General features: G+C 36.7%; 1 protein-coding gene across 1 annotated transcript; it reads left to right on the forward strand.

Annotated features, from left to right (window-relative positions):
- The first annotated feature begins 358 nt into the window (after positions 1-358).
- Positions 359-15,216, forward strand: LOC141680261 (protein FAR1-RELATED SEQUENCE 5-like). Its single transcript, XM_074486535.1, has 2 exons — positions 359-654; positions 14,862-15,216. The coding sequence occupies exons 1-2, from the start codon at positions 359-361 to the stop codon at positions 15,214-15,216; spliced, it is 651 nt and encodes a 216-aa protein (XP_074342636.1).
- The last annotated feature ends 740 nt before the right edge of the window (positions 15,217-15,956 follow it).

Raw genomic sequence — 15,956 nt, forward strand, 5'->3', positions numbered from 1 at the left:
GTTCGAGATAATTATTAGAAGTAGTCATAAGCATTCAAGAAATGGTGGTATATCGTCACGTTTGTATATATGTCGAAAGGGTGGAAGATTGGGCCCAAAACCCTTGGAAGTTGAAGATAGGGCTAAAGGAAAACGACCTCGAGATGTTATTCCTCGAACTTGTTGTCGTGCTCGTATGTGTGTTGCTCACAAAGTAAGCTCAAACAAATGAGAAGTAACCAAGGTCAACCTAGAGCACAATCATGCTATGGTTACATCGGATAAGGTAAATTTCATGCAAAGATCACGCAACATAGATCCGTTTACCCGATCTTTGATTGAGTTATTCAACAAATCGGGTATCGAGACCCCGAAAGTGATGAATTTACTTAGTGAGACGTGTGGTGGTATTGAAAAAATTGGGTTTTCCGCTCAAGACGTACGAAATGTAATACGAAACATTCAAAGACGGGTTTTTGATTCCGGTGATGCGGAGTGTGGATTGGTTTTGTTACGAGACTTGCAAAAACAAAGTGATGGCAATTTTTTGTACCGAGTGGATGTGGATGAGGAGAATCGGGTTAGGGGTTTGGTGTGGGTTGATCCTCGTTCGCTTAACGCGTACAAGAATTTTGGAGATATGGTGACTTTCGACTCGACATATCGGACTAATAGGTATGACATGCCTTTTATTCCAATTACGGGTGTAACACCCCCAAATCCGGGGTCGGAGATCCGGGTTGTCACGAGTTCTATTTCCCTTAAAAACACCCAATCTTAATAAATAATCAACTACTCTGTACTGTGACCCCACCATTAAACACACACACCATAAGTTATAGCCTCAGAGATGAATATCCAAAAATAATCACAAGTCGTTTTATTCCACAATTATATGCCAATACACCTTAAACAAGTTTCTGAATAAATTTACATTTCTTTGCCATTATTACAATTCATAAATATACATAATCTGATACATCAAAAGTTGAAAGCCTAGCCTATTGGTAGTTCCTACCTCAGCTACAGCGACATCAACGCCTATAGGAAACTGCGGAACATTTCCTATCCGCTCGCGAATTGGGAGCTTGGTCCTGTTCATCTTGTCTATCTGATGTTGTGTGATGAAAGAAGAAAGCAAGGGTGAGCAGCAAGCCCACCAAAATAATATGTATAATGATTAACAATATATGAGCCTTCTCATAGTACTCATGAAAGTCTTGGTCAAAAGAAATGAACCAAGTTGATATCTTAATGCGATGAAGTCGCAAAATATTCAGTATATATATACATATATACTTTTCAAAATATGGGAAGTCCTCTTCCATGCATAATACACACAGAGTTCCAGTGTATAACTGTATAAAAATATCGTTGCAAGGTGATCTCATATATCTAACCTTGTCTCAACGTTTTTCTAAAAATCTTTGTCATGCATAAGATAATCATTTACTAGATATAAGTTTAAAAGATGCAGTTACAAGATACTCCAATATACTTATATCTTTTCCAAATACTACTTGAACTACCACCGTTCAAGTTATAATTAGTTCAAAAGTTCATCACATAGATGAGACTACAAGATAATACTTGAATAGATTCAACCTTTAAAATATCATCAAAATAAAATGAAGTTATGAGATACTTCATTTGATGTAAACATCATTTTGAAAACTTGACCCTGCCAACACTCAACAATCGCCCAACCGTAGCCTTTCTATCGAAGTGCTCTGGGTAGTGTTGCAGAAATTATCCAATTGGATGATGAACTCATTACGGGAGTTTGCCGCGCCAGGAAGACCACTTACGATGATCAGTCGTAGTAGTACAACCCCACCATTTTCTACATGTAGAGGAGAACCTGTCGGATTTACTTGTCAACCGAACACTGAACTCCTAAGGAATGGACCGCCTTAGCGGAACTTCCAGGCCATTTGGGCCAATATAATAAGGCTGGGCCGGCGCTACTCGGCCACTTACGCCACTCCTAGTTCAGATGAAATCCATGACTCTGAAACGTAAAGCTCGTCCTCACTTTCCCCAAGTAGAAACTTGTTGATACGGCTCCACCAAGAAGTCGTATCTAGTTGGAAAGGAAAACTCACCGATATTTCCCAGGCGATGCCTGTTAATGGATTAACTTGTTCCAAGAATTTTACTTCCCGAGTGTTGGGTAAGTAATCAATTCATTTATCAAAACAGCAACCTTGTTGCGAATATAAAATACACCACAGAGCCGGATCCCTCAGGTTTTGAGTGAGTATTTAAATCCCCTTAAAAAGGAAGATCTTAAATATAAAAATGAGTTTTGGGATCCGCTCTAACTTTTAAAAATCATTTTGAAGACTCGAAAACACTTTATAGAGTGTTTGGAGTAAAGCTGATTTAATGAAGTAAATCAGTCCCCAGAATATTTAGAAAATGACTGAATATTATTATTTAAATAATATTCCCATAAAGAATAATCTTTATAAAAATAATTGAAGTAGAAGTTTTAAAACTTATACTTGAAACGAATATTAAATAACCAAAGATATACTTATATGAAAGTACTATCTTTATTTGAATAATCGAAAATAAGTTTGATTATTTACACCTTATTCTTTAATAAAATAAAGAATATATCTCAGCAAATAATCGGAGTCATAGATCCTCAAATGAATATTCAAAAATATTCATTAAATAATATAAACTGAGTCATAAGCCCTCGAATGAATATTCAAATAATATTCAGATAATAAAATAAAAGAAGTCATACATCCTCAATTGAATATTCAAATAATATTCAATAAATAATATAAAGGAGTCATAAGTCCTCGAATGAATATTCAAGATAATATTCATTAATAAAATAAAGTTATCGAATAAACTTTATTCGATTAATAGTTTTGAAAACTATAACCATACATATATATAAATATATATATATATATAAAATCTACTCGGGATCCTCGACTCCCGGTTTTAGAAAATGTTTTCACCTTTGGGTCCCTCTACTATGGGTATATGCAAATTACTGCTATTCTCTAGCATAGGTATTATCAACTGAACCAACAGATATATATGGCAAGAATACAAAACAGGCATGCATATATATACCATATCAGCATGCTTCAATATATCGCAACATTTGCTAATTAACCAACATGCATCTATCACAAGATAATGCATATACATATATACATCACAACAACAGTATAACGGGTAGAAAACTTGCCTGAGCGACTTGGGGTGATAAAAGGCTCGGGACGAGTCTGGTAACCTATAAACAACAAGTAAGTTGGAATTAAACCAAAGTCACTTGTAAATCTATACTTTAACTAACTTAGACTCTAACGCTTGTTTTGCGCTCACTGATTCGCTTAAGTCACTCGGGTACCCTCGGCTCCACCATTTTTAATAATTTAACCTTTACGAGTTTTAAAGCGATTCCTTCGTGAGTGTCTTACCAACTGCCTAACACTCTTACCATAATTGTTTCATACATTAATTAACCCTTTTTGGTCTTTAACCTATGTTTCAAAGTAAGGCGAGGGGAAATGATTCGTTCGCGAAATGCCGTTACTTGAAACGGTCGTTTCTCCTAAACCGTACATCGGAATCAAACGAACTACATATCAAAACGAAGCTCGTAACATGAACTATCTAAACATGGAAATGGTCATAATCTAGCAGGGAGTTCTCGGGTCCAAATGTTATGAATAAAAGCAGTCTAAAGTAAATCGGACATTACGACGGCTATGTTTACGCGATTACCAATGTTTAAACTACTCCAATTAACCACCAACCAACTCATAACCATCAATACAACAAAACTTCACCGAAACCATACCACATCAGTCCATAATCTCCAAGGTTTTCAACTCAAACAACCACAATCAAGACCTATGAACTATAATCAAGCTTCAATTACCAAAACACTTCCAAATCAAACCAAACTACTAATAATCACAATCCATGCTTCTCATTTCACAAAACCAACCATTAAACTTACTAACAAATAAAGTAAAGGCTAGGGTTTCAAGTTTATACCTTCCTTGGGTGGTGTTAAGTTGCTAGGAAGCCTTAGGGAGCCTCCTACAAGCTTGATCTTTCCAAAGAAATCAAGAACACAAAGTTAGGCTTTGAAGTTTCTAAAAGTCCGATTTAAAGAACTGTAAAAATGAGGGTCTTACCATGCTTATTTGGACAAGACTTGTGAACAAGAGTTGTAGGTCATCTCAATACCTTTCCAATGAGCTATAGAACACAATATTTGAGTGAGAAATGAAGGAGATACATCAGTTTTAGTGTGCTGGTTCTGTTTTGGCCGAGAGCATGAAGAACAATGCCTTGGTTTCTTTTTGATTTTGATGAAAAATGATTTGCTTGGCTTGGTTGGTTTGATTTTTGTGTTTTTTTTAGTAAATTACCTAGTTGCCCTTGATTTTGTGTGGTTAAAAAGCCACCACATCTCCTTCCTTCCCATGTCATGCTTGTGTCATCCTCATGATGTCATCCTCCCCTCCTTGTCCTCTTCTCATTGGTTGGGTGACATCATCCTCTCTAATCCCTTTGATTAACTTCCTAATTGTTTGCCTAATGACCGCTGATCTGTTATACTGTTCGCTTAACTTTCGTTTTCGTTTATCGTTTGAGGGATCATACCCGGGATCTTATTACTTAGGTTCCCTTAACCTTTCTCAATACATTATATTCCTTTTTATGATCCTCTATTATAATCCTTTAATTTAAATCCTTTTATCCTGCTACCTTATACTCAATTCTTTCCGTATCTATTGGATTTCCGGGAAAAATCAAAGTGTTCGGATTTGGATTCTGACGATCTTTACATACACTTATATCCCATATAAAGTACTAATAAAATCTCAGAATATCCATATCAGAACCCCTACATAGTGTGGCATGAAAAGTTTTCTCATTCAGCAAAAACACTATTCATAAGGGTTTCAAAATTTCCCAAAAATTGGGGTTATTACAGTCTCCCCTCCTTAAAAGGATTCCGTCCCGGAATCAGATAGAAAATGAATTGGGATACTTTCTTAGCATTACACTTTCTAACTCTCAAATAAATTTTCCCACATTGTGGTTCTTCCATCAAACTCTGAATAGTTTGATAAGCCTTCTCCTAAGCACTTGTTCCCTTTTCACTCTACAACCCTTCCTGGTTGCTCCATATAGGTTACGTCGGGTTGCATATCTATGCGCTCATATGCCCCTGTTTATCTGGCATCTGAATTACACTTCCTTAACACTGATACGTGAGACACGTTACGACCTGCTACATGTCCGGGGTTAGGGCTAGCTCCTATGCTATCCTCCCAATACGTCTTAATATATCCAAGGGTCCAACAATTCGTGGACTTAGCTTTCATTTCTTTCCGAACCTCATCCTTCCTTTCCAAGGAAATACCTATAACAACACTAGGTCCCCTATTTCATACTCTTTTTCCTTTCGTGTCAAATCAACATACTTATCATGTCCATCTTGGGCTACTACCAGCCGTCCTCTGATTAGATCTATCATATCCTTGGCCCTTTGGACCACTGCTGGTCCGAGCATCTTGCGCTCTACAACTTCATCCTAACATAAGAGAGATCGACATTGTCTTCCCTCAAGGATCTCATAAGGCGATATCTCAATACTGACATATGATCTATTGTCGTAAGAAAACTCAATCCGTGTTAAGTGATCATTCCAATTTCTTTCAAGTCTATTGCACAGACTCTCATTATAGCTTTTAGCATTAGAGCTTTTGCTTCTCAATACCCATTCTTTTCCAGTTCGTAATCGCTACTACCTTCCGTTCCTAATATTATACTGGTTATACTTTTGCTCGTTAGCGTTCTATGACCTTTTAATAACCACGTCAACCTTAGTATCACGAATGTGTTTCCATTCCGAATACCACCAAAATTTTACTACTCCTTTTTCAGCTGTTTCTATTATCGAAAGCTTAATCCTTCATATAGAAGTAAAAGAATTTATTGAGAGATCACTATGATCATGAACACTTGTTATATCGCATAGTTAGTACAGAAGGTGGCCTGCCTTTAGTACTTGACAAGCAATTAAACAATAGGTGGTATCCTACTAGGCTTCTATCACACAGATAGATAGTCATTCGACAATACCTCCCCTTCTGGAAGGGTTGTTCTTCTCAGCTTATACAAAATGAAAAGAAGAGAAATGAACGAATTGAAGAGAATTGTATATATGAAAAAAAAATATACTGCCACAAAATATCTGGCTTGGAACCTACCTCTGAACTATAGAGGTTTGTCATAGAAGAACAAAACATATATGTATTTATATCAACATCAAGTATTATAGCATCGCATTTCACGTGCCTAAATATTTTTGCTATTCCGTCCATCATTCTATGGACCCATGCTCTTCCTCGAGCTTATACTCAATCACCTTTGAAACTCCCTCGACATCGAAAATCGAATCTGGAATCTCATTTTATACATCATCGATACTAGAATTCTGTGCTTGCACCGCAACCTTCCTCGTATAGTAATATGACTCTCTATTGATAAGAGGGAATAAATATTCAATAGGTAGATACTCTACTTAATTAGTCTATCAATGATAACTTATACACTACCACTACCCGATTAGTGGTACTCAATCTCAACACCCATTCCAGTACAACTCTCACGGTTGTAATCAGCTCATTACTCGCAGAATCATTACTGCATTACTATGGTCCACCACTGGCCCACTGTCATCATTCACTTTCCATGAAATCTTAATATCTAACCATACGGAGTCCATACATGTCGTATCGATTCATTCTAAGGAGGTAACATAATCACCATTCCTGATTCATGAAGAACACTCCTGATCCTGACATACATACATGAAATGAAGCAGATAAAATTGCAGAAGAGTTTCAATCAAAGCAACGGTAGCAGGTTAATACCATTCTAAACCATATGCCTTAAATAGAAGACTTACTCAAAGGTTCGTCTAGTCCTTTTTGAAACATGGTCCTGGCTTATCTCAAGATAGTATCTTCTGAGATAGATAGCCCGCTCATGGCGATTACACGAATTAAACCTTTACCAACTACTATTACGGTTGGGTATTGCACAGTCATCAGAAGGAATGTCAATCTTCCAAACCATAATACAACCTGCATAGCTTTAACCATCATCACTGTATTCCTTTGGCACAAGCGCCTATAATTATCCTCTTACCTTTAAAGTGTCGGCCACCTCTTTGGCCTTTCCTGATAGTAAAATTTCCTTACAGTCAATGTCATTTTAACCACCTCCAAATAAATTTTCTAACTTATTTCAATCACAGCTTATGTGAAGATGTTTTCCTTAAAATCTGATGAGTAAAAAAAAAATTATCATTTTTCCATAAGTTATTGCCTCAGTCTTTAGCGGTTAATCACTATCATGACTGACTCTCAATCATAATTAGAACATCTTTTATCTTAAGTCCTAATTGCCCTGAACAATTTCGAGCATTACTGGTTCGATCCATACTTTCTCGTGGTTTAACAATTGCCCCACTTGGCAACATTATAATTACGTCATATTTCCTTTATCAACATTTCTATTCTTGAGAATTTTGAATATTACCTTTCTCCTTGTAAAACCTCTAAGGTTATCCTTGATTCGTTCCTCCTGTATTCCCTAGATACAGGGCATATCAAAATACCATTTACTAATACTAAAACCATTGTCTATATACTTCTGAAAAATTTCTCCACTGATTCTTAAAGGTTGTTGTTACCTTAACCCTTTCCAAATCATACTGTCAAAACTCATACTGTCCCTATTAAGGGTGAAATGCCAACCTTTATGCATTCCCCTAGGATTCATTTTAAGTTATCGCTGTTCTATCCTTAATTCCACCTTTAAAAGGTACCTGCATCCTTTTATGGATAAATCAAGTCATATATCCTTGATAGATTATCTTATTCATCATTCCCACCTCGATAGTCTATACCTAACTTCATAATAGCATCCTTATTCAAATTGAGGTCAATCCATATGGCCTCCAAAAGATAACAATGGTCATCCGCTTTTCTTTCCTGATTTGGTAATGATAACATGGATGTTTTGGAAGATATTGGTCATGTTCAATGTGAACTTCTTTTTAATAATTCCTTATTTACTTTTGTTGTTTATCTCAACAGTCACCTCAATGTTGGGATATCTTTCATACCTGGCGTCTCCCTTTCTGGGTATCAAGCCACCGGTCTTACACTTCACATTCTTGAAGGTCACTTCCTCCATCCAATTTTCCTACTTTCTTACCTTCTTGTCTCTTTAGTCTATCCGCGTCTTATTATTTATCCTTCGAACTATCTAAAGGTTTCATTGAATCCTCCCAACTTAAAGGGGATAAAATGTACATAACTCGTATGCCTTCAACCATCAAATTTAACTCATGGTGAACACCCTCATACCAATGATTACATACTTTTCTATTTCTATTGCTACGAGTCTTTAGGGTTTCCTCATACCCAACTTCCTTATCATTCCTCAAACTCTATTGCCTTTATATTCCTTTCCACTTCAGTTTCTTTTTATTTTCCTTTCTCTTATCATTATTTCATGAACCAACACAACATAAGCATTGATTTCAAATATCCCGTCATTCTGGATTCGTGTCCTCAGAACGAATCTTGATAACCTTTACAACTTAGATTCATAATTCATCATACTCATCCGCCTTTGTTCTGGCTCTAAAGCTTTTATACTATCTCCATAACCTTGGGAATTACTTTCCCGAAAACAATTGACTGAACTTTAATCAGTTTATTCTAACCTCTGGCTCCGTGCCTTTCTTGGTCTTTCACCAGCGGGTGGCCCCTCTTTTAGGAGGGTAAGTGACAAAAACAGTCTTTTGTGATTCGTCCATCATTTAGAATCTCGAGTGATTCCTATATTTCCTTTAGCCAAGCTCTTGCCTCGACTGGGTCAGCTTGTTCCTTGGAACTCTAAGAGCTTAGCGACTTAAAGGTCCTGAAAGAATTTCTCACCGCATTGTTTCCTCAGGGTGGTGGTTGGGGATAATAGTCTAAGTTCTGTCTAAAAAGGTCCATAAATATTGCCCAATATGAGTACCATCCTGATTCTCCCTATCTTGTTCAACTTCTGTTTTCTCAGTATGAAATGTTCCAATCTTCTCCCATAATCGGGGTTATCTTATACGTTAAAAATCCTTGTTTTCCACTTCATTATGTTATGGGTTCCTTCTATCTTGATGTCGACCTCCCTAACTATCACGTTCAGGGTTTGCTCTAATTCTTATTCCTCAAACTAGCTTTCATCTAAGATCTCATCTTTAAGCTCTTGAACATTTGGAACCCAAATTCTGTAGGAATACCTCATTATTCCCTTATCATCTTTCTCGGTATTAATCTTTTATCTAATTGTTGGCTCTCTGCCTTCATTCATCACTTTTTCTTGCACAATATGTTCTTTTCCGATAATTCGAATTGTATTGCAATCTCAAACAGCTTTTCGGTACCGGCTCTGGTTACCTTCACTTTTATTTCCATTTTCTCAAAATCTCTTATAAACTCTCCCAAAGACATTATCATCTTGAGTCTCTCCTTTTTACTAAGGGCATCAGCCACCACATTGGCTTTCCCCGAATGATAAAGAATCTCCCAATCATAATTCTTGATTAGCTCTAACCACCTCATTTGGCGCATGTTGAGCTCTTTCTACGTGAAAATGTACTAGAGCACTTATGGCTTAGGTAAATCTCGCACTTCTCTCCATACAAGTAGTGCCTCCAATCTTTAGGGCAAAACTATTGCCACGAGCCCAAGCTCATGGGTGGGGATATCGAATTTTATATTCCCTTAATTGTCTTGACGCGTACGCGAGTACCTTGTTGTGCTGTATAAGAGCACCCTAATTCCTTATGCGAAGCGTCAATACAATTCACAAAATCTCCTTTTTCCATCCGGCAATGCCAACATAGGGGCCATCACCAATCTTTGCTTCAGTTCTTGAAAGCTTTTCTCGCATTTCTCTGTCCATTCAAACTATTCAGTCTTACGAGTAAGCTGCGTTAAAGGGCTACTATCTTTACAAACTTGAACGAACCTCCGGTAGTGACTGGCCAATCCTACCTCTGGTAGTCGACCTAACCATGGTCATCAATTCATCAGTGGTCCTTTATCCAATCTTGTCAGGATCCTCCATGGGATCCTCCTCAGCAACTATCCCTTCTAGGACAACATCCTCAACCGCTACATTCTCAATATCAACATCATCCGGTCCTGCATTAGGACACTCTATCGGATCCACAATCCGATCTCCAATTAGTAATAAACATCATCGCGTTGTTGCTCCTCAACCTCAGGGTTCGGAGTCCCGCTACCATCTACGATAACGAACTACGCTTCTATCACGATATTTATAAGGGTTCCCATAAGGGTTTTAACTGTCAGTACTACGTTAGGTAGCCCGACTATGAACTTGGCAAGAGTTCTTATTATCTTAGTGAACTTATTATCTTAACGTCACATCATCTCTAAGGTTTATAACGCTTCGCTCTGATACCACTTCTGTAACACCCCCAAATCCGGGGTCGGAGATCCGGGTTGTCACGAGTTCCATTTCCCTTAAAAACACCCAATCTTAATAAATAATCAACTACTCTGTACTGTGACCCCACCATTAAACACACACACCATAAGTTATAGCCTCAGAGATGAATATCCAAAAATAATCACAAGTCGTTTTATTCCACAATTATATGCCAATACACCTTAAACAAGTTTCTGAATAAATTTACATTTCTTTGCCATTATTACAATTCATAAATATACATAATCTGATACATCAAAAGTTGAAAGCCTAGCCTATTGGTAGTTCCTACCTCAGCTACAGCGACATCAACGCCTATAGGAAACTGCGGAACATTTCCTATCCGCTCGCGAATTGGGAGCTTGGTCCTGTTCATCTTGTCTATCTGATGTTGTGTGATGAAAGAAGAAAGCAAGGGTGAGCAGCAAGCCCACCAAAATAATATGTATAATGATTAACAATATATGAGCCTTCTCATAGTACTCATGAAAGTCTTGGTCAAAAGAAATGAACCAAGTTGATATCTTAATGCGATGAAGTCGCAAAATATTCAGTATATATATATACATATATACTTTTCAAAATATGGGAAGTCCTCTTCCATGCATAATACACACAGAGTTCCAGTGTATAACTGTATAAAAATATCGTTGCAAGGTGATCTCATATATCTAACCTTGTCTCAACGTTTTTCTAAAAATCTTTGTCATGCATAAGATAATCATTTACTAGATATAAGTTTAAAAGATGCAGTTACAAGATACTCCAATATACTTATATCTTTTCCAAATACTACTTGAACTACCACCGTTCAAGTTATAATTAGTTCAAAAGTTCATCACATAGATGAGACTACAAGATAATACTTGAATAGATTCAACCTTTAAAATATCATCAAAATAAAATGAAGTTATGAGATACTTCATTTGATGTAAACATCATTTTGAAAACTTGACCCTGCCAACACTCAACAATCGCCCAACCGTAGCCTTTCTATCGAAGTGCTCTGGGTAGTGTTGCAGAAATTATCCAATTGGATGATGAACTCATTACGGGAGTTTGCCGCGCCAGGAAGACCACTTACGATGATCAGTCGTAGTAGTACAACCCCACCATTTTCTACATGTAGAGGAGAACCTGTCGGATTTACTTGTCAACCGAACACTGAACTCCTAAGGAATGGACCGCCTTAGCGGAACTTCCAGGCCATTTGGGCCAATATAATAAGGCTGGGCCGGCGCTACTCGGCCACTTACGCCACTCCTAGTTCAGATGAAATCCATGACTCTGAAACGTAAAGCTCGTCCTCACTTTCCCCAAGTAGAAACTTGTTGATACGGCTCCACCAAGAAGTCGTATCTAGTTGGAAAGGAAAACTCACCGATATTTCCCAGGCGATGCCTGTTAATGGATTAACTTGTTCCAAGAATTTTACTTCCCGAGTGTTGGGTAAGTAATCAATTCATTTATCAAAACAGCAACCTTGTTGCGAATATAAAATACACCACAGAGCCGGATCCCTCAGGTTTTGAGTGAGTATTTAAATCCCCTTAAAAAGGAAGATCTTAAATATAAAAATGAGTTTTGGGATCCGCTCTAACTTTTAAAAATCATTTTGAAGACTCGAAAACACTTTATAGAGTGTTTGGAGTAAAGCTGATTTAATGAAGTAAATCAGTCCCCAGAATATTTAGAAAATGACTGAATATTATTATTTAAATAATATTCCCATAAAGAATAATCTTTATAAAAATAATTGAAGTAGAAGTTTTAAAACTTATACTTGAAACGAATATTAAATAACCAAAGATATACTTATATGAAAGTACTATCTTTATTTGAATAATCGAAAATAAGTTTGATTATTTACACCTTATTCTTTAATAAAATAAAGAATATATCTCAGCAAATAATCGGAGTCATAGATCCTCAAATGAATATTCAAAAATATTCATTAAATAATATAAACTGAGTCATAAGCCCTCGAATGAATATTCAAATAATATTCAGATAATAAAATAAAAGAAGTCATACATCCTCAATTGAATATTCAAATAATATTCAATAAATAATATAAAGGAGTCATAAGTCCTCGAATGAATATTCAAGATAATATTCATTAATAAAATAAAGTTATCGAATAAACTTTATTCGATTAATAGTTTTGAAAACTATAACCATACATATATATAAATATATATATATATATATAAAATCTACTCGGGATCCTCGACTCCCGGTTTTAGAAAATGTTTTCACCTTTGGGTCCCTCTACTATGGGTATATGCAAATTACTGCTATTCTCTAGCATAGGTATTATCAACTGAACCAACAGATATATATGGCAAGAATACAAAACAGGCATGCATATATATACCATATCAGCATGCTTCAATATATCGCAACATTTGCTAATTAACCAACATGCATCTATCACAAGATAATGCATATACATATATACATCACAACAACAGTATAACGGGTAGAAAACTTGCCTGAGCGACTTGGGGTGATAAAAGGCTCGGGACGAGTCTGGTAACCTATAAACAACAAGTAAGTTGGAATTAAACCAAAGTCACTTGTAAATCTATACTTTAACTAACTTAGACTCTAACGCTTGTTTTGCGCTCACTGATTCGCTTAAGTCACTCGGGTACCCTCGGCTCCACCATTTTTAATAATTTAACCTTTACGAGTTTTAAAGCGATTCCTTCGCGAGTGTCTTACCAACTGCCTAACACTCTTACCATAATTGTTTCATACATTAATTAACCCTTTTTGGTCTTTAACCTATGTTTCAAAGTAAGGCGAGGGGAAATGATTCGTTCGCGAAATGCCGTTACTTGAAACGGTCGTTTCTCCTAAACCGTACATCGGAATCAAACGAACTACATATCAAAACGAAGCTCGTAACATGAACTATCTAAACATGGAAATGGTCATAATCTAGCAGGGAGTTCTCGGGTCCAAATGTTATGAATAAAAGCAGTCTAAAGTAAATCGGACATTACGACGGCTATGTTTACGCGATTACCAATGTTTAAACTACTCCAATTAACCACCAACCAACTAATAACCATCAATACAACAAAACTTCACCGAAACCATACCACATCAGTCCATAATCTCCAAGGTTTTCAACTCAAACAACCACAATCAAGACCTATGAACTATAATCAAGCTTCAATTACCAAAACACTTCCAAATCAAACCAAACTACTAATAATCACAATCCATGCTTCTCATTTCACAAAACCAACCATTAAACTTACTAACAAATAAAGTAAAGGCTAGGGTTTCAAGTTTATACCTTCCTTGGGTGGTGTTAAGTTGCTAGGAAGCCTTAGGGAGCCTCCTACAAGCTTGATCTTTCCAAAGAAATCAAGAACACAAAGTTAGGCTTTGAAGTTTCTAAAAGTCCGATTTAAAGAACTGTAAAAATGAGGGTCTTACCATGCTTATTTGGACAAGACTTGTGAACAAGAGTTGTAGGTCATCTCAATACCTTTCCAATGAGCTATAGAACACAATATTTGAGTGAGAAATGAAGGAGATACATCAGTTTTAGTGTGCTGGTTCTGTTTTGGCCGAGAGCATGAAGAACAATGCCTTGGTTTCTTTTTGATTTTGATGAAAAATGATTTGCTTGGCTTGGTTGGTTTGATTTTTGTGTTTTTTTAGTAAATTACCTAGTTGCCCTTGATTTTGTGTGGTTAAAAAGCCACCACATCTCCTTCCTTCCCATGTCATGCTTGTGTCATCCTCATGATGTCATCCTCCCCTCCTTGTCCTCTTCTCATTGGTTGGGTGACATCATCCTCTCTAATCCCTTTGATTAACTTCCTAATTGTTTGCCTAATGACCGCTGATCTGTTATACTGTTCGCTTAACTTTCGTTTTCGTTTATCGTTTGAGGGATCATACCCGGGATCTTATTACTTAGGTTCCCTTAACCTTTCTCAATACATTATATTCCTTTTTATGATCCTCTATTATAATCCTTTAATTTAAATCCTTTTATCCTGCTACCTTATACTCAATTCTTTCCGTATCTATTGGATTTCCGGGAAAAATCAAAGTGTTCGGATTTGGATTCTGACGATCTTTACATACACTTATATCCCATATAAAGTACTAATAAAATCTCAGAATATCCATATCAGAACCCCTACATAGTGTGGCATGAAAAGTTTTCTCATTCAGCAAAAACACTATTCATAAGGGTTTCAAAATTTCCCAAAAATTAGGGTTATTACAACGGGAGTGAATCACCACTACCAAAATATTTTATTTGGATTTGCACTTATAAGGGACGAGAAAGAGACTACTTATAGATGGGTTTTGAAGACTTGGTTGGAAGCTGTCGATAACAAGCCACCTATTACCATTATTACGGATCAAGACATCGCTTTAAGTAATGCCATTTCCGAGGTTATGCCTAACACCAACCATACATATTGTACGTGGCATATTAGTAGCAAGTTTCCCGAGAAACTATCTACTTTGTATACTCAATACTCGGAGTTCAAGACGGATTTTAAAGCATGTATCTACAAGTCATTGTCACCAACGGAATTTGAAGGTAGGTGGGAGGACTTGAAAGAGAAATATGATCTTGAAAATCACAATTGGCTAAATGATATGTATGCAATTAGACGGCAATGAGTTTTTGCTTTCATGAAACAACATTTTGCCGCCGGTATGACTACCACCTCAAGGAGCGAGTCTATGAATTCATTTTTTGATGAGTATGTGAAAGCGTCGACCAGTTTGAAAGAATTCATTGAGAATTCACAAAAAGCTTTGGACTCACAATATTTACGGGAGGTTCAAGCCGATTTTGACACCGAGTACAAGGAAATGAGACTATTCTCTAACTCGTCAATGGAGATACATGCCTCCAAGATATAAACAAAAGAGATGTTTAAGCGATTTCAAAAAGAGCTTCAAAAAAGTCAATCTTTTGTTGTGAAAAGCATGAAAGGTTGTGGAGATTATCTTTCAAAGATGTATTTGGTAGAAAAGTCCACCTTGCCGGAGATTAATAGAAGGAATTTTTTCTTGAAGGTTTCCATCGACGGGAGTTATTCTTGTACATGTAAAAAATTTGAACATTCTGGGATGATTTGTAGACACATGATCCGTTACCTTAACAAGAAACAAAAGACGATGATACCGCCAGATCTTGTAGCAATGAGGTGAACAATAAACGGAAACAAAGTTGCGGGACCTCTACCGTGTACCCCTCGGATGCTTGGTAATGTTGTAGAATCTCAAACGGCAAGATATAGTGGATTGTGCAAAGCTTTCCAAGGTTTGTCCGTTGTTGGTAGTTGCTCCGTTCCGCGGTACAATTACTTGATGAGCGTGATCAAGAGAGAAAAGGAGTATGTGATTAAGTCTTT

Source organism: Apium graveolens, chromosome 8 (assembly GCF_009905375.1).
Source record: "Apium graveolens cultivar Ventura chromosome 8, ASM990537v1, whole genome shotgun sequence".
Classification (NCBI taxonomy): domain Eukaryota; kingdom Viridiplantae; phylum Streptophyta; class Magnoliopsida; order Apiales; family Apiaceae; genus Apium; species Apium graveolens.

Bases quoted from the DNA above. Each gene is read 5' to 3' on its own strand.
- LOC141680261 (XM_074486535.1), top strand. From the start codon at position 359: ATGAATTTACTTAGTGAGACGTGTGGTGGTATTGAAAAAATTGGGTTT. The intron at 655-14,861 runs GTATGACATGCC...TGCACTTATAAG, and splicing joins TCGACATATCGGACTAATAG to GGACGAGAAAGAGACTACTT.